General features: G+C 39.4%; 1 protein-coding gene across 14 annotated transcripts in view; it reads right to left on the bottom strand.

The window, feature by feature from the left end:
• Positions 1-19,204: 19,204 nt before the first annotated feature.
• LOC125712030 (olfactory receptor 1-like) overlaps positions 19,205-20,665 on the bottom strand; it is a 38,327-nt gene continuing 36,866 nt past the window's right edge. For 9 of the 14 annotated variants that reach the window (XM_048981648.1, XM_048981645.1, XM_048981643.1 and 6 more), the window contains one exon: positions 19,206-20,478. In XM_048981648.1, the coding sequence (XP_048837605.1) occupies positions 19,459-20,442 (984 nt within the window). In that variant the 5' untranslated portion in view covers positions 20,443-20,478 and the 3' untranslated portion in view covers positions 19,206-19,458. Of the gene's footprint in view, positions 20,502-20,665 lie in introns of all 14 variants that reach the window. The other 5 variants (XM_048981650.1, XM_048981652.1, XM_048981651.1 and 2 more) reach the window with 2 other exon arrangements.

The raw sequence follows: 20,665 nt of genomic DNA, 5'->3' as shown, positions 1-20,665 counted from the left end.
TGTCCCACTCTATCTCATCCACAGCTTCCTGCAGAGCCTCCTCCCCCTCCTTTGTCCACTTCCTGACAGGTCTGCTGGTACCAAATTTGTGGTTTTATTCAGGGGCATCGGAGGGGCGTCGATACCCTGGCAGATTCTTGGGCACCCAGAACTTGACAGGGGCCCTTGAATATGTAAAGTTACATGTATAATTGGGTAGGGGGGCAAGATGTCATTTTGTCAGGGGGCCCTAAATTCCTAGGTGCACACCCGGTTATATTCACAAAGTAATATACCAATGCCGTGTTAATTGTAAAATTAATGCGTTTAATGTATATTTACATATATGTAAATATTTGTCTACAATAAGGTCCTTCTGGCAATTTTTAGCAGATGGGTACTAATTCTTAAATAACTAAGTGCAGTGTCACTAAAAGCCTTTCAGTGTTTGGGCTATGGTAAATTAGAAACAAAGCTCAATGTCACCACCTTGTGGCCATTGTCCTTTAATCCCAATAACATATTGTTGGTGTTCATGGCTCTTGAATAATATTAGGTGGCCTAGCAACCACCTAGCAACAGACAATTCTTTTAAAACTACTTTTGTAGAATTGTCTTGGCCTTCACATCTGTTTCTTATTGGAAGAGATACACAAACACAATAATCATAAAGCAATTTTAATAGATAATTATGAGTATACACGCTCAACCATTGGAGAAAGCAATATTTGTATCTGCATGGTTGGAAAAACAAAACGTAAATCAGAATGACATGACATGGTGTACTGCTTTAACTCTCAGCGAGGATTCATCAAGCAGTTCTTCAATGTCAGTCAATTTCTTTGTCCTATTAGTTAACGCCTCGAAAAATTTGAAAATTCCCGTCAAACCATAAACCCACTGCAGGTGGGACGTGGCACAGGCCAGGTCATTTACAAAGAACTGGAAGGTGTGGTGAAGACCTGCATGATTTCCCATGATTGACGGGGCTTGGAACTGGTGGAGCCATGGCTGCCACAGGGATGGGTCAGGGATTTATAGGATATTTGGCACAAGACAATCCTATGTTAACCACCACTGTGTTACCCAAAGGTTGGCCCCAGTTACATTCCAGACAGCAGGTGAATCCCCATATTTGGTTGAATATCAAAGTGTGTTAAGGATATCTAGTTTTTTTTATATGCCATTCATAATTTTTGCGTGTGTCCTGTGCAGAAGATTTTAGATGCCCCTTCCATACTGAAATTTTAACCAGCTTCAGCAAAATACATGTATAAATCATTCACGATTAATGAACTAACCATAAGAAAAATGAGCACCACAATGGCCATTTCTTCCGATATGAAATTTGGAGGACTATTATCGCGGGTTATTTTGTTTATGGAGTCATGTTCATAAAAGTAGCCGTCAATCACTTTGGATGTCCAAAACCCAACAACCCTCTAAAACCCTCCTATGAGAAAAAGGGTATGGAAAAAATGGAATATATTCAGTGTGTTATATTGAACAATATCTGCAGTCCAAATTACTAGCTTGCAAACAACTGAATGTCTTTCTCTGGCCTTAGTCCTAGATCCTCTGTCAAATACTCCTCTATATTCTCCTCTTAGGTTCTCTTGCTGTAAATGTATGAAGCCAACATGCGTCTTTTTGGCTTCATTATTCATGACTGAAATATTTGAACATATAGTACGTAGATTGTAACAAACATTTTATTCAGCCTACAGTATATTTATTTCGTTATAGATGTTATACTGTACATTAATAACCCTGTTTTCCCTGTAAAGAGTATTCCAATTGTCTTTGTCCCGACTGTCCCGTTGCTACGGGCCTGGTTTCCGAAGTGTGTGTTTTTAACAGACATATGCTGAACAAGTTTTCTCATCCATCTTGTCTTTAAAGAGATAAAAAAAAAACATCACGAGACCGCAAACCGGTAACACTATTAAGATGCGATTAGAAGAAAATAATGGTAACAGGAGGACACAGCGTTCTCGTACAGCTTCATGACAGAAGTATACAAACCGGAAGTTGATTTGCCGGTATACGATAACCCGGAACACGTGCGTGCCTAAATACTTTACATAAAATCGTTATTGTGATTCAAATGTCAAAACATCATGATATATTTTTGCAATATCCCCCCCCCAATGCGCGCCAACATTGCGTGATGTGTGAGCCGTTTGACCAGGGTCCGAATTTTGAAAATCGCTTGTATACATACAAGGTGGTTGCTATGCTGCTACTATGTGCCACTCCACACATATGATTGGATAAAGAGAATTGGAATGAATACCACATTTCATTGCTACCAGATTTCCTGAGTATTTAAAAGTCACACGTCGAACTAGTAAGTATCTGCGTTTTTATTTCACATTTTTAACTGTAGTTTAGGGCGGTATGGTGGCGCAGTGGTTAGCGGAGAAGGATCTGGGTTGGATCCCTCGGTCAGCCTTTCTGTCAGCTTTTCTCCCAAAGCCCGAAAGGATGCACTTTAGGTTAACTGGCGACTTTAAATTGGGCCGCAAGGTGTGAGTGTGTGTGCCCCCAGTCTTGGACCTTGCCCTGCTCCCGTAGTTTCCGGAATAAGCTCCGGTCCCCCCGCGACCCCGTTTGAGATTCGGTTCGATAATGAAAGAATGAACTGTACTTTACTAATCATTTGTGCAATGTATCTATTGATAATATTGAGCTGTTATACTCGCCACTGATTTCTTCTCATAAAAAGGATATTTTGTTACAAGAAACATGTATTGCTGAATGTGTAAATATCTTTTTAAAAATGCTTATTGATTTGCATTTGTGTATTGAAGTTTACTGAATGTTAATGCAATTTTGTACCCATGCATTGGTTAATGAATGAACTATTCTATTAAGCATTATTACATTGGTCAGGTAACTAAGTCAGTAATTAATAGCTTGGTGTGCTGTGAGGTTATTGTGATGATGTGGTTGACATCACTCCATAACTGACAGTTTGTGACTGCTTTGCTGGTCTTTTAGTGTCATTCCATAATTAATAAGAATCCAGTATGTTAGCAGAGTATGTTGTGATGACCCCCCATGTGTTGGTTGCAATATACATTGGATGTAAGAAGTCTACACACTGCTCTACAAAGTTATAATAATCTGGTTCCATAATTGTGCACATCCTTAAACTAATACTGTGTCAACACCTTTTAATTTAATTACATGAATTTTTTAAATCAGGTTTTTAATTTGCCTAGGTGTTAATTTGATGAGGTGTCAGTTTGCAGTGCAGTGGTCATTAGAGTTCAGGCTTGCGAGAGGCTTCCACAGAAAATATATAAAAAATAATCCTACACTGCATCACGGCTTGCTAGACATATGGTTTGACCTTTAGCCTTGTGTTGAGATAGTTTCCTACATAAAGTCACATCTCGAGAAGAAAAATTCAGAGCACTATGGATAACACTAGCAGTTGATAATAATGGCTTTTTGAACAGGCTATGTGAAACTAAAGTGTAGGCTATTTCATTCAACTTGATTCTAACCCCCCCAGAAAAGTTCAAACTTTGTTTGCTTAAATCTCCTTTACTACTGATCCAAGACACACCCAGTTTCAGTTTCATGAATTACTCATGTGACCAAATCAGCATGCCAAGTTTTGTTAAAATCCGTGACGATGAGGTCCGAAAGTGTGATGATTTGACATGGAATGAGCCCTTAAGTAATGTTCTACAATACAAATAATACCAATCTATTCTGCTTCTCTTTACAGTTCCTCATTCTGTGAGAGCTGCTGTGGTTCGGAAACCACAAATCATCAAGTACATTGCAGTCAGCACTAACGAAATACCACGAAAAAAAAAAGATTAACACATCCGTTAATGGTCATTTTAAAGAGTTAAATAGTTTAGACAGAAAAGTTCAAAGTTAAGTCTTTTTCCTACTTCTCACATTTTCCCTCTGACTTGATGATCCACCAATTTTCAATGCTAGAAGTTAACGATATCCATCTTTTTTGTCCTATCCAAGTTGCAACAGAGGGGCACATCAAAGCAGCAGAAGACAAAGAAAAGCACAAAGCTATGTCCTTGAACGATTTTCTCGTTGTCCTGATGATCCACCAATGTTCAGTGCTAGAAGTTAACGATATCCATCTTTTTTGTCCTATCCAAGTTGCAACAGAGGGGCACATCAAAGCAGCAGAAGACAAAGAAAAGCACAAAGCTATGTCCTTGAACGATTTTCTCGTTGTCCTGATGATCCACCAATGTTCAATGCTAGAAGTTAACGATATACATCTTTTTTGTCCTATCCAAGTTGCAACAGAGGGGCACATCAAAGCAGCAGAAGACGAAGAAAAGCAAAAAGCTAAGTACTTGAACGATTTTCTCGTCCTGATGATCCACCAATTTTCAATGCTAGAAGTTAACGATATACATCTTTTTTATCCTATCCAAGTTGCAACAGAGGGGCACATCAAAGCAGCAGAAGACAAAGAAAAGCAAAAAGCTAAGTCCTTGAACGATTTTCTCGTTGTCCTGATGATCCACCAATGTTCAGTGCTAGAAGTTTACGATATCCATCTTTTTTGTTCTATCCAAGTTGCAACAGAGGGGCACATCAAAGCAGCAGAAGACAAAGAAAAGCAAAAAGCTAAGTACTTGAACGATTTTCTCGTCCTACTGATCCACCAATTTTCAATGCTAGAAGTTAACGATATCCATCTTTTTTATCCTATCCAAGTTGCAACAGAGGGGCACATCAAAGCAGCAGAAGACAAAGAACAGCACAAAGCTAAGTACTTGAACGATTTTCTCGTTGTCCTGATGATCCACCAATTTTCAATGCTAGAAGTTAACGATATCCATCTTTTTTGTCCTATCCAAGTTGCAACAGAGGGGCACATCAAAGCAGCAGAAGACAAAGAACAGCACAAAGCTAAGTCCTTGAACGATTTTCTCGTTGTCCTGATGATCCACCAATTTTCAATGCTAGAAGTTAACGATATCCATCTTTTTTGTCCTATCCAAGTTGCAACAGAGGGGCACATCAAAGCAACAGAAGACAAAGAACAGCACAAAGCTAAGTCCTTGAACGATTTTCTCGTTGTCCTGATGATCCACCAATTTTCAATGCTAGAAGTTAACGATATCCATCTTTTTTGTCCTATCCAAGTTGCAACAGAGGGGCACATCAAAGCAGCAGAAGACAAAGAAAAGCACAAAGCTATGTCCTTGAACGATTTTCTCGTTGTCCTGATGATCCACCAATGTTCAGTGCTAGAAGTTAACGATATCCATCTTTTTTGTCCTATCCAAGTTGCAACAGAGGGGCACATCAAAGCAGCAGAAGACAAAGAACAGCACAAAGCTAAGTCCTTGAACGATTTTCTCATTGTCCTGATGATCCACCAATTTTCAATGCTAGAAGTTAACGATATCCATCTTTTTTGTCCTATCCAAGTTGCAACAGAGGGGCACATCAAAGCAGCAGAAGACAAAGAACAGCACAAAGCTAAGTCCTTGAACGATTTTCTCGTTGTCCTGATGATCCACCAATCTTCAATGCTAGAAGTTAACGATGTCCATCTTTTTTGTCCTATCCAAGTTGCAACAGAGGGGCACATCAAAGCAGCAGAAGACAAAGAAAAGCACAAAGCTATGTCCTTGAACGATTTTCTCGTTGTCCTGATGATCCACCAATTTTCAATGCTAGAAGTTAACGATATCCATCTTTTTTGTCCTATCCAAGTTGCAACAGAGGGGCACATCAAAGCAACAGAAGACAAAGAACAGCACAAAGCTAAGTCCTTGAACGATTTTCTCGTTGTCCTGATGATCCACCAATTTTCAATGCTAGAAGTTAACGATATCCATCTTTTTTGTCCTATCCAAGTTGCAACAGAGGGGCACATCAAAGCAACAGAAGACAAAGAACAGCACAAAGCTAAGTCCTTGAACGATTTTCTCGTCCTGATGATCCACCAATTTTCAATGCTAGAAGTTAACGATATCCATCTTTTTTGTCCTATCCAAGTTGCAACAGAGGGGCACATCAAAGCAGCAGAAGACAAAGAAAAGCACAAAGCTATGTCCTTGAACGATTTTCTCGTTGTCCTGATGATCCACCAATTTTCAATGCTAGAAGGGAACGATATCCATCTTTTTTGTCCTATCCAAGTTGCAACAGAGGGGCACATCAAAGCAACAGAAGACAAAGAACAGCACAAAGCTAAGTCCTTGAACGATTTTCTCGTTGTCCTGATGATCCACCAATTTTCAATGCTAGAAGTTAACGATATCCATCTTTTTTGTCCTATCCAAGTTGCAACAGAGGGGCACATCAAAGCAACAGAAGACAAAGAACAGCACAAAGCTAAGTCCTTGAACGATTTTCTCGTTGTCCTGATGATCCACCAATTTTCAATGCTAGAAGTTAACGATATCCATCTTTTTTGTCCTATCCAAGTTGCAACAGAGGGGCACATCAAAGCAGCAGAAGACAAAGAAAAGCACAAAGCTATGTCCTTGAACGATTTTCTTGTTGTCCTGATGATCCACCAATGTTCAGTGCTAGAAGTTAACGATATCCATCTTTTTTGTCCTATCCAAGTTGCAACAGAGGGGCACATCAAAGCAGCAGAAGACAAAGAAAAGCAAAAAGCTAAGTACTTGAACGATTTTCTCGTCCTACTGATCCACCAATTTTCAATGCTAGAAGTTAACGATATCCATCTTTTTTATCCTATCCAAGTTGCAACAGAGGGGCACATCAAAGCAGCAGAAGACAAAGAACAGCACAAAGCTATGTCCTTGAACGATTTTCTCGTTGTCCTGATGATCCACCAATTTTCAATGCTAGAAGTTAACGATATACATCTTTTTTATCATATCCAACTTGCAACAGAGGGGCACATCAAAGCAGCAGAAGACAAAGAACAGCACAAAGCTAAGTACTTGAACGATTTTCTCGTTGTCCTGATGATCCACCAATTTTCAATGCTAGAAGTTAACGATATCCATCTTTTTTGTCCTATCCAAGTTGCAACAGAGGGGCACATCAAAGCAGCAGAAGACAAAGAACAGCACAAAGCTAAGTCCTTGAACGATTTTCTCATTGTCCTGATGATCCACCAATTTTCAATGCTAGAAGTTAACAATATCCATCTTTTTTGTCCTATCCAAGTTGCAACAGAGGGGCACATCAAAGCAGCAGAAGACAAAGAAAAGCACAAAGCTATGTCCTTGAACGATTTTCTCGTTGTCCTGATGATCCACCAATTTTCAATGCTAGAAGTTAACGATATACATCTTTTTTGTCCTATCCAAGTTGCAACAGAGGGACACATCAAAGCAGCAGAAGACAAAGAAAAGCACAAAGCTAAGTATTTGAACGATTTTCTCGTTGTCCTGATGATCCACCAATTTTCAATGCTAGAAGTTAACGATATCCATCATTTTTGTCCTATCCAAGTTGCAACAGAGGGGCACATCAAAGCAGCAGAAGACAAAGAAAAGCACAAAGCTATGTCCTTGAACGATTTTCTCGTTGTCCTGATGATCCACCAATTTTCAATGCTAGAAGTTAACGATATCCATCTTTTTTATCATATCCAAGTTGCAACAGAGGGGCACATCAAAGCAGCAGAAGACAAAGAACAGCACAAAGCTAAGTACTTGAATGATTTTCTCGTTGTCCTGATGAGCCACCAATTTTCAATGCTAGAAGTTAACGATATCCATCTTTTTTGTCCTATCCAAGTTGCAACAGAGGGGCACATCAAAGCAGCAGAAGACAAAGAAAAGCAAAAAGCTAAGTATTTGAACGATTTTCTCGTTGTCCTGATGAGCCACCAATTTTCAATGCTAGAAGTTAACGATATCCATCTTTTTTGTCCTATCCAAGTTGCAACAGAGGGGCACATTAAAGCAGCAGAAGACAAAGAAAAGCACAAAGCTATGTCCTTGAACGATTTTCTCGTTGTCCTGATGATCCACCAATTTTCAATGCTAGAAGTTAACGATATCCATCTTTTTTGTCCTATCCAAGTTGCAACAGAGGGGCACATCAAAGCAGCAGAAGACAAAGAAAAGCACAAAGCTATGTCCTTGAACGATTTTCTCGTTGTCCTGATGATCCACCAATTTTCAATGCTAGAAGTTAACGATATCCATCTTTTTTGTCCTATCCAAGTTGCAACAGAGGGGCACATCAAAGCAGCAGAAGACAAAGAACAGCACAAAGCTAAGTCCTTGAACGATTTTCTCGTTGTCCTGATGATCCACCAATTTTCAATGCTAGAAGTTAACAATATCCATCTTTTTTGTCCTATCCAAGTTGCAACAGAGGGGCACATCAAAGCAGCAGAAGACAAAGAAAAGCACAAAGCTATGTCCTTGAACGATTTTCTCGTTGTCCTGATGATCCACCAATGTTCAGTGCTAGAAGTTAACGATATCCATCTTTTTTGTCCTATCCAAGTTGCAACAGAGAGGCACATCAAAGCAGCAGAAGACAAAGAAAAGCAAAAAGCTAAGTACTTGAACGATTTTCTCGTCCTACTGATCCACCAATTTTCAATGCTAGAAGTTAACGATATCCATCTTTTTTATCCTATCCAAGTTGCAACAGAGGGGCACATCAAAGCAGCAGAAGACAAAGAACAGCACAAAGCTAAGTACTTGAACGATTTTCTCGTTGTCCTGATGATCCACCAATTTTCAATGCTAGAAGTTAACGATATCCATCTTTTTTGTCCTATCCAAGTTGCAACAGAGGGGCACATCAAAGCAGCAGAAGACAAAGAAAAGCACAAAGCTATGTCCTTGAACGATTTTCTCGTTGTCCTGATGATCCACCAATGTTCAGTGCTAGAAGTTAACGATATCCATCTTTTTTGTCCTATCCAAGTTGCAACAGAGGGGCACATCAAAGCAGCAGAAGACAAAGAAAAGCACAAACCTATGTCCTTGAACGATTTTCTCGTTGTCCTGATGATCTACCAATTTTCAATGCTAGAAGTTAACGATATCCATCTTTTTTGTCCTATCCAAGTTGCAACAGAGGGGCACATCAAAGCAGCAGAAGACAAAGAACAGCACAAAGCTAAGTCCTTGAACGATTTTCTCGTTGTCCTGATGATCCACCAATCTTCAATGCTAGAAGTTAACGATATCCATCTTTTTTGTCCTATCCAAGTTGCAACAGAGGGGCACATCAAAGCAGCAGAAGACAAAGAAAAGCACAAAGCTATGTCCTTGAACGATTTTCTCATTGTCCTGATCAACCATTTTTGATATAGATATTGTTGGTAATGGTTTGTTTGATGTAAATACTGACTTTTTATGTTTCATTCTGATCCAAGTTGCAGCAGAGCCATATTGAGGACCAATGCAAAGGAGCAGAAGAAAAACTGAACAAAGCTAAGTCCTTTTCCTACTTCTCACATTTTCCCTCTATCCTGATGATCCACCAATTTTCAATGCTAGAAGTTAACGATATCCATCTTTTCCGTCTAGAATTCCAATGGATCCCGGAAGAACAGCAAATCAAAGCAGTATTTCAAGACTCTGTAAATATGTAAAATTTTAAATAAACCTGATCAGTTTGAAACTTAGCATTGTCTTCACTTTTGGGATTCTCCGATATCCCTTGGGTCAAATTGATCCAGAACATATTTGGGGCTTTAAAAACAATGAGAAATTTTAGTTCATAACATATATTATGTTAAGGAATATAGATAACATATGTTTAAGCTCACGGCTTTGCAAAAATAATTGGATGGCGGAGACCAGCGTGGACATTAGGGGAGCTGGAAATTACAGCTTCTCGCCCGGAAACCCAAACAACCCTATCCTATCAGGTTTTGGCTCCCCCCAATCAGCATTGGCCTCGGCCAAGGCCGCTGCTGAACTAACAACTCCCCCAGAAGAACAAAGCAGTGAGACTCGCTTGCATTTCTCTCCCCCAATCCCAAGGACTCACTGCACCCTCCCCCCATCCCACGCTTCATTCCCCCAGCGTGAACAGGTGGGTCTGTTGACCAGAGCCTCCATTGGCTGCAGGACCGGATGGCTGTTTGTCTATGCTGAACTACCTCCACCACCCCTTTTCCCTCACCTGTTGCAAGTTGTGTCATTTTATGTTGTAAGGTGTAGTGACCATGTGCTTATGTTGCTGAGGTGTTTTTTCGGTTCCTACCTGTTTTTTTATTCTCCTCCTCTCTCCTCATGTTATTCTGTTTCTTATCTTCTCTCTGTTTGCCCCTGCCTCCCGACCTGTCTACCCCCTACTGTGATGTTTGTGTATATGTATGGTCGGGTTGATGGCCAGTTTTTTCGCTGGTACTTGTGACTAGTGACATGGTGTATTGCAACAGCAATAAAGGGTTCTCATATCATCATAATGTTTGCAATCAATCTCTACATGATCATATTTAACAATGGAAGTGTGGTTTATTAATTTTCATCGGGTTGTAATTGATGTAAAAATTCCACTGTAGTCAAGACTTGGGTGTTATAAATCATGCTTATCTTGGAAAAAATGATGTAAGACAATGTTTTCTTTAACATTTATTACAGATGCTCCTCTACTTACGAATCAGATACATTCCGAACGGCCGTTGTTAACTTGAAGTATTCGTAAGTTGTTATTTAAGATCATTTTAAGGGTATACGCAAGTACAAAGAACTAGGATGCTGGGAGTAGCAGCCAGAAGTCCTGGGCGGAATTAGCACGCAGGAAAAAAAAATGATGTTGCAGACAGGAAACAGGAGCCCAAATGACCACAATTTGGACTTAGTCCTCTTCATTCGTATGTCTGAAAGTTTTAAGTAGAGGAGCCTCTGTATTTTGAATGCAAACTCATTTATCCTATTGTAATGAAATGATAAAAAATATTACCTGGTACCTTGGGTGGAGCTTAATGCTTCCCCTTCTATGGCGTCATAAGTGGGGGGGGGGGGGGCTATCCTTCATTCTGATTGGTCGAGGAGTTATGTTCATATATGGTGTCATACATGCTTGTGCCATGGTTGCGGATATGGGGATTATGTCCATATATGGCAGGGGTCTCAAACTGCTGTGACTGATATTTCATAGGAGGGCCATTTTACCATTCAAGCACAACATTTCTGGAAATTTACTTTAATTGCTGAGTTGTTAACTTTCTTTTACATTACATTATTAACATATTTCTGTTATCCATCCATCCATCCATTTTCCAAACCGCTTATCCTACTGGGTCGCGGGGGGTCCGGAGCCTATCCCGGAATCAATGGGCACGAGGCAGGGAACAACGCAGGATGGGGGGCCAGCCCATCGCAGGGCACACTCACACACCATTCACACACACATTCACACCTACGGGCAATTTAGCAAGTCCAATTAGCCTCGGCATGTTTCTGGACTGTGGGGGGAAACCGGAGTACCCGGAGGAAACCCCACGACGACATGGGGAGAACATGCAAACTCCACACACATGTAACCCAGGCGGAGACTCGAACCCAGGTTCCAGAGGTGTGAGGCAACAGTGCTCACCACTGCACCACCATGCCCCCTATTTCTGTTATACTTAAAAATATAAACAACAGTGTCTGTGTATTATGTTATATATTTTTTTACTTTTTAATTAACAGCTACCTACTTTATTTTAACTTAAGTTACTTATCAAAACTATTCTGAACAAACAACCTTACACTGAACAAATGCAATACATTTGCAAACTATGCTATTTCTTGCCAGCCACCTGGCAGCGCTTTCGCTCACACAACTGCGCCACATTGGCCCTGATGGTGTTTACAGTTGAAACCCTTAGTACAGCTTCAAGATGAGCATCACTAAGCCTGGACCTGAACTTGCATTTGTTAAAGTTCATAGCTGAGAAAAGCTTCTCACACAGATATGTGCTTCCAAAAAGGCACATTAACCGACTGAACACTGACAGCTCTGGGAAGCGTGGAGGTAATTCTCTCAAAAACTGTGCAGTCTTGTCTGCATTTCCCTGTGCCTCTCTGAATTTAGTTTTTAGCTCACTGTTGCACTGCAAGTCAATAAGTTCCATTTAGAACAAATTTGGGACACTCTCCACATCAACTGAGAAGGGGTCTGCAAACAGCTGGAAAACGCTTATCAAATTCCTGAAGTAGGCTTTCAACAGCAGATGCATATTCATCACCATTGAATGCTATGCCCTCCTCCACAAGAGATCTGCATGTTGTGAAATGACTGAGGTTTTTTGCAGAAAGCTGAGTTTTCCACAATGTTAATTTCCACACTTTCATACGCTGCTGTGATAAGCTGACTAGGGCCCTGGAGCTTCAGGTTAAGGATGTTCAGTTCCTGTGTAATGTCCACTAGGAATGCAAGGTCCATGACCCATTTAGGATCATCAAATTCAGGAACATCCATTCTGCCATCTTCCATGAATCTCTTCACCTCTGTTCTTAGCTCAAAAAATCTCAAGACATTTCCCCTGCTGAGCCAGCGCACCTCAGTGAAGTAAAGTACATCGCCATATGTTGCCTCAATTTCTTCTAAAAAGGCACGAAACTGGTGGTGCTGTAAACTCCTTGACCTGATGTAATTGATGCATTTTAGGACAACAGACATGAAATGTTCATATTTCAAGCATTTGCTGCACAGTGCCTGTTGGTGTATAATGCAGTGCAGAACAACCGCTGGATCTGCATATTCCTCTTCTAACTTTCTTTGCACCAGCGCCACCAGTCCATTTTTTTACCTGTCATAGACGGGGCGCCATCGGTAGTAATGCCTACTAATCTGTTCAAAGGTAAACCAGCACGTTCAATCGCGTCGCCCAACTGCTGAAATATATCTTTGGCTGTTGTCCGGCCGTGCATTGGACACAAACTCAGCAATTCTTCTGTCACCTCAAACTTTTCATTAATACCCCTGAGGAAAATAGCTAGCTGAGCATTGTCAGTTTTGTCTGTGCTTTCGTCAAGTGCCACAGAGTATGCAGTGAAAACCCCCGCTTTCCCGCGTAGCTGATCATAAATGTCACTCGATAATTCAGTAATCCGCTCTGCCACTGTATTTGCCGATAAAGAGAGATTGTTGAACATGTTCTTCTTTTCTGGACATAAAATATCAGCGACCTTCAACATACAGTCCTTCATAAACTGCCCTTCAGTGAATGGCTTTCCTGCTTTAGCGATCATCTCACTCACCACATAATTCGCTTCAACTGCAGCATCAGCATCCTTTTTGGCTTTGTAGAAAAGAGTTTGCTGGGACGTTAGCTCTCTCTGCAACTGGGGGGCTCGTTTTTTTCTTTCGTCTTCCAGGTACTTCTCATACTGGTCTCCATGTTTAGTAGAGTAATGACGCTTGAGATTGTATTCCTTTAGAACGGCAACTTTTTCTTTGCATATTAGACAGGTGGCATTTCCATTAAACTCCACAAAAAAAAAATACTGCAGTGTCCATCTTTCCTGAAACTGTCTGTGTTCATCATCCACTTTCCTTTTCGGTTTGGAATAAGACATTTTCGTTCACGGCCAAACAAAAATAAACTGCTAAAGCCCCGAAACTAGCTCTCTTCTTAGCATGCCTGCTGGCACACGTAGGTTTTTTACGCTATCACCGTATTCATTTTTTTAACCGTGTTTTTGTTTGTGTTGTTTTTGTATATTGAATGAGTAGTTTAAATTGCTATAAAATAACTACAAAAATGATAATTAATATTAAATATTGTTAATTAATATTTTGCGGGCCGGATTGAGTTGTATTTTTAACGTCAGTTGCGGGCCGGAGGGAGGGGGAGGGAGGGCCGTAAATGGTCCGCGGGCCGGCAGTTTGAGACCCCTGATATATGGTATCACACATGCTTATGCAACGTGTTGCCGTTAAACTTTAAGAGAATAAAAAATACATTACAGGCTATTTTTAATTACGTTTTAAGGAATAATAAAATACATAGCAGGATTAATGTAAGCTACCGCGTATGTGGGGGTTCCATCCACAGTAGATACAAGAGCCGCCGCGTATTTTCAAAGAAAGCACCAAAATGTTTTAAAGAAGAAAAACTTTAGCGTTATTTTTTTAAAAGAAAGAAAAGCAGGCGGAATTTAAACTAGGGCTGCAGCTATCGATTATTTTAGTAATCAAGTATTCTATCGATTATTCCATCGAGTAATCGGATAAGAAATACTTTTGTCTTATTAAAGAGCAATCGTAACTACAGTGCAGATCGAAAGTCTGGGCACCCCAAGTAAAAATGTGTATTAATGTGCATAAAGAAGCCAAGGAAAGATGGAAACATCCCAAAAGGCATCAAAATGCAAATGAGACATTCTTATAATATGCCAAAAAAGGTTGCATTATATTTTCATCATTTACACTTTCAAAATAACAGAAAACCAAATAATGGTGTCTGCAAAAGTTTGGTTACCCTGCAGAGTTAATACCTTGTACTGCCCCCTCTGGAAAGTATTACAGCTTGCAAACGCTTTTTGTAGACAGCCAAAAGTCTTTCAATTCTTGTTTGAGGTATCTTCGCCCAGTCTTCCTTACAAAAGTCTTCCAGTTGTTTGAGATTTCTGGGCTGCCTGTTACACACTGCTCTTTTAAGGTCTATCCATAGATTTTCAATTATGTTAAGGTCAGGAGATTGTGAAGGCCATGGCAAAACTTTCTGTTTACGCCTCTTCCTGTAATCCACTGTTGATTTTGAGGTGTGTTTCGGATCATTATCCATTTGTAGAAGCTATCCTCTCTTTAACTTCAACTTTTTCACAGATGGCATCAAGTTCGCATCCAAAATTTGCTGAAATTTTATTGAATCCATTTTTCCTTCGACTCGTGAAATGTTCCCTGTGCCACTGGCTGCAATATAATCCCAAAGCATGATTGATCCACCCCCATGCTTAACAGTTGGACAGAGGTGCTTTTCATTAAACTCTGTGCCCTTTTTTCTCCAAACATACCTTTGCTCATTCTGGCCAAAAAGTTCAATTTTAAGCTCATCGGTTCACAGAACTTGTTTCCAAAATGCGTCGGGCTTGTCTATATGTTCTTTTGCAAACTTCAAATGCTGATTTTTGTGGTGTGGATGTAGAAGAGGTTTTTTTCAAATGACTCTTCCATGTAGGCCATATTTGTACAAGTACAGTATCCCTTTATAGTGGAGTGGTGTACCACAACTCCAGTGTCTGCCAGATCTTTCTGGAGGGATCGTGCAGTCAGACGTGGTTCTTGATTTGCTTTTCTCACAATCCTGCGAGCTGTTCTGTCTGATATTTTTCTTGGTCTTCCAGTTCTTGTTTTAACTTCCACTCTTCCTGATGACTGCCATTTCTTAATTACATTCCGAACAGAGGATATTGACATTTGAAAACGCTTTGCTATCTTCTTACAGCCTTCTCCTGCTTTGTGAGCGTCAACTATTTTCAGTTTCAGTGTTCTAGACAACTGCTTATAAGAACCCATGGGCCAGATGAGTCTGGGCATTTAAAACCTTTGAGATTGACGACACCTGGTCTTTCCACACAATGATTGTGAACAGTCCCTGACACTGTCAGGTCTCAGCTTTCCAGAGGGTGCAGTACAAGGTATTAACTCTGCAGGGGGCCCAAACGTTTGCAGACACCATTATTTGGTTTTCTGTTATTTTGAAAGTATAAATGATGAAAATAAAATGCAACCTTTTTTGACATATTATAAGAATGTCTCATTTACATTTTGATGCCTTTTGGGGATGTTTCCATCTTTCCTTGGCTTCTTTATGCACATTAATACACATTTTTACTTGGGGTGCCCAAACTTTCGATCTCCACTGTATTCTTAAAATGAATAATTCATGATTTTCCGTTTTAGGAGCATTTAGGAACTCCATACAACAACTGACAAAAGAACTAAACCCTTTTAGTGCATTTATGTACATATTTGTTTTGCTTTTTAAAAGAAAACACTTTCTTAAATGCAAAAATAAATCTGCATCATCATGCAGCTCTGTGGACTGGATGCATAGACTGAGTGCATTCTGCTGAGATGTCCAATCATTAACGTTGCGCTATTGTGATAAGCTAATTCGGATTTACAATGGACACACCGTACAGTATTTTCGCGTATTCTTTTGTTTGAAATGGTCCCAAACTTTTTTTTTTACGTCTTTTTCATTGACTTCCCTCGCTATTTCCCATGTCTTCCTCCATTGCACCATAAAATAAAACCTGCTACACGGAATGCAGCGTAAGCACATTGTACGACAGTAATAATCCTCTGAGTGAAACACAGTGATCACTAAGCAGTACACAGTCGTGCGGATTACACGAAGCATCGAAGCAAAGAATTTGCATCGAGGATTTTTTATAATCGAGTTACTCGATGAATTGTTGCAGTTTTAATTTAAACAAGTACCAACTTGCCTGAACGAAACACTGTCAGAAAAGCAAATGCTGAGTTTAAACAAGCACAAGCGAAACGAATTAGCATATAGCACGTCGATTTACGTGTGTGAATTCTGACTTTGATGTGATGCCTTTTAAACTGAAATTTGAAGCCTGTCAGGGAACATCTCATGGGCTTCAACCTTCAGCTTAAAAACTGTCATCTTTGGCGGACACCAATCATCTTCCAATTCCTCCTCCTTTATTTGTTTGCATTTACTCTTAAGAACACATACCATGTTTTCAGTACCATGTTTTTGTACGCACAATGTTTTGTCCAGGACCTGCGCCTACCTCATTACCTCTTCGCTCTCATACATGCATGCCCTTTTCACATTCCAGCACCTTCTGATTTAGAAAATAAGCTCTGGGTCACCAGCAGGTTTTGTGTTCCTAAGTATATTTAGAACTCCTAAATTTAAGCAAAAACAGAACATGACACATGTTGTTCCTATATTAGAGAGGATGAGGAAGGAATTCTTTGCCTGTCTCTTGACTGGAATGCATATCACTGATTAAGATGAATATATTACCTTCATTATTGTATCCTATCCAAATGATTCCTGTTATATTCTTAAATAGGGTTATAAAAGGCAGATTAGGTTCCTACATATGGGTTAAGCACAGACTATAGCTAAATATGGTAGCTCTGCAGCTGCCATGTGGAAGGTCTAGACTTACATATTTAGAACATATCAACTGAGTGCTTATGTGAGATATACAAATGCTCCTCTACTTACAAACTTTCAGACATACGAACAAAGAGGACTGTAAGTCTAAATTGTGTTCATTGGGCTCCCGTTTCCTGTCCGCAACATCAAATTTTTTTTTCTGCACGCCAATTCCGCCTACTACCACTTAGAATAGAATAAACCTTTGTTATCCCACGAAGGAGAAATTTAAGTGTTACAGAGCTCTTATACAAAAGGAATATAGATGAACAGAACAGGTAGGTCAGTTGTCTATATACAAAATTAAAAATATAAAAAATTTACAAGAAAAAAATTAACAGAGATATGTACAAATGTACAGAGATATGTACACAAGTGTGTAGGGGGGGTGGGGTGTGAATGATCCTGGTGAAATATACAGTGTATAAATTTTACCTTTCAACATGACAATGACCCCAAGCATACAACCAAATCAAGAAAAGAATGGCTTCATCAGAAGAAAATGAAAGTTTTGGAATAGCCCAGTCAGACCCCAGACATAAATCCAATTGAAAATCTGTGGGGTTTCCTGAAGAAGGCCGTGACAGGAGATGCCCTCACAATCTGATAGATTGGAACATTTTTGCAAGGAGGACTGGGCAAATATTGCCAAGTCAAGATGTGTGATGCTGATAGACTCCTACCCAAGAAGAGTGAAGTCAAGCTGTAATTAAATCAAAAGGTGTTTCAACAAAGTATTAGTTTAAGGGGGTGCATACTTACAGATATTTTTGTTTTTCAATTGAATTATACATGTTATAGGTCACATTAAAGGTGAAAAAGTTATTAAATGATTCATCGTGGTCTCAATTTATCACAAAAACTTGGTGCTTCAACAGGGGATGTGTACTTTCTACAGGCACTGTATGTGGCATCACAAAACAAGAGATAATACTGCATTCTTACTTATGCTGCAAGGAGGAGCAGTTTGTTTATTTGCTGATTAATGACGTAAATAAATAAAGTACCAACTGCTAAAGGCTGGCAGAGACTGCTTTTGGATTTAGTTCCATTAAAGTACCTTACTGTACATGAACAGTATATTACATTCAAACAGACCAACTGTACAGTATAATGTCTGGTAACCCCATCTGCAATGTGTAGAGCCTGGTGTCTCTGTCATCTTACTGTTATTATGAATGTTATTATTGCACATCACCATTGTACCCTTTTATGTTGTGTGTATAAATCTGTGCTGCTAGCACTAGTGCGCCTCCTCTTGTTCCCTGTAATCGCCCTCTGTAACCGGGTCCAAACTCTTAGCACAGCCTCAAAATACTTGTTTTACACTAATACACTTTGCTTATATTTGCCAAGCAGCATTTGTACCAAAGTTGGCTCCTCAACAACTATGTACTTATTATACGCCTCACAAAGGCCTCTGCAAAGAAAATGTAAATAAATCCTACGGTTAAATAGATGCTACTCCTACTTCTACCACTAGATGTCAGGAAACGTTCAATATTTACCAATGCACTTTTTATACACAAATACATACTGCAGCCCAATACTGAATACAAGATGTAGTCCTGAAGGAAATGTTGGTAGTTGAAAAAAAAGAAACACTGATATTTTTATTTAATGACACCGAAATATCCATAAAATAAAGACGTTAAGATAATTAGTATCTCTAAATGGCCGAAGTGTGTGTAGATTAGTCTCTTAGGTGCCCTATGATGGAATGGCATGCCACACAGACTGTAAGGCAGCCTTGTAGTTCCTGATGCCTGATAGGGTTCAGGTCCTCCGGCAACCCTGAACAGGTTAAGTGGTTATAGATAATTTCATTTAACTGGAATGTTACATAGTCACAAGGATAAGGTCAGAATATCAATATGTTTTTCCCAACCAAGGCTGAAGCAGTTAAACAGCAATATTGATGTACCTAATGAACAACTGCATTTTTGTACTACATAAGACATAGAGACATTTTTCCTGAAGAGTTTTCATATTTTCTCTGTGTCCACACTGCTTTCCTCTGAATACTCTAAAACGGTATGTAAAATATGTAGATGGATGAATAAGACATTTTTCATAGTATATTTCTCAAAAATATACTTTTCATATTTATGGACAGCATTTTTGCTTAAAGAACACACAAAAATCATACTCAGACCAGTGTTTTAAAACCATTTTATTTTTCTACAAGCTAATCTGTGTTAATTTTTAGACCTACCAAAAAACGTGTGTCACAATTTAAAGAATAGTTAAAAGCTATGACATTTGTTATAACATTCATTTAACAAATTTACATACATTTTGAAATCTCTTTCTAAAATCCACCTTTACAGAAATTGTTAATAATGTATGACAAAAATCTAGAAAAAAAGTAAGCCAACACAGTTATTAATGATATATAGATTTATTAATATCTAAAACCAGTCAGTTGACTAATTATTTGTTCCAGTTACTGTGTTTTTGTATTTTTTTCTTCTGAAACTTCTTTTTACAAAGTCCTTTATCTCAGCAGTGTTCAGAGAATACACAATGGGGTTCAGCATGGCAGGAATGGCATATGAAAGCGATATATTAATGATCCTTGCATTTCGTTGGACAGAACCGGCCATTGCACCTATGTAAATGCCCAATATTGGAAAATAAAATGCTGATACTAAAATTAGGTGGGAAAAACAGGTCTTTAAGGCTTTTAGACGTCCTTCCCATGATGCAATTTTAAACAGCGCCAACAAAATACATACATAAGATAAACAAATCAGAGACAATGGTAGAAAAAAATGTAACACTGTGAATAACATTACCATTATATAGTTTGGCATATTGTCATTGCAGGCCAGTCTGTATAGAGGCCCATGGTCACAGAAATAGCTGTCAATCACTATGGATTTACAGAAAGACAGCCTAGTAACCAATAGCACTGCACTCATTACAAACACAACATTAAATATGCATCCCACAGTGAGAATAATGCCCATTGTTGTGTTTGTGACAATGCTGTGGTATCTCAGTGGGAAGCAAATTGCTACAAACCGGTCATATGCTAGAACAGTAAGCATGACAGATTGCACTGAACTAAAAAAATATATAAAAATCATGTTAGACATGCAGGCTTCATACGTTATTTGATGTATATTTAACAGGCAGACATTAATCACATTAGGAAAAACAGCAGTACTCTCTCCCAAGTCAGCTACAGCTAATGTAAAAATAGCCATATATTTTGGGGTGTGAAGAGAACGGTCTACATAAATAATGAGTGTGACAAAGGAGTTCCCCAAGACAGTGACCACATAAATCAAACACAAGAATATGAAGTAGTACTGAGCATGAGGTATGTTAGAAAAACCAGTGATGAAAAAATACTGAGGACGCACGAAAGAGTTTGCAGTTGCATTTTGGTTTAATGTGTCGCCCATGTTTTCTCAAGGTTGTTGGTTTCAGTCTTGTTTAACCTGAAAAAGGAAAACATGTTTACCTTCTTAAACTTGCGGGTTGCTCTACAGATAATCCATCCATCTGTATCCCAGCCGCTTATCCAGTGCAGGGTCACTAGGGGCTTGGAGCCTATCGCCGGCAGCTCAGGGCATAAGGCATGGGAGCACTTGGGATGGCCCTCGGTGCATTACCAGGCACACACAC

The sequence above is a fragment of the Brienomyrus brachyistius genome, chromosome 17 (assembly GCF_023856365.1).
Source record: "Brienomyrus brachyistius isolate T26 chromosome 17, BBRACH_0.4, whole genome shotgun sequence".
NCBI lineage: Eukaryota > Metazoa > Chordata > Actinopteri > Osteoglossiformes > Mormyridae > Brienomyrus > Brienomyrus brachyistius.
The sequence above is the reverse complement of the archived record's forward strand: the minus strand, read 5'-3'. Positions and strand labels throughout refer to the sequence as shown.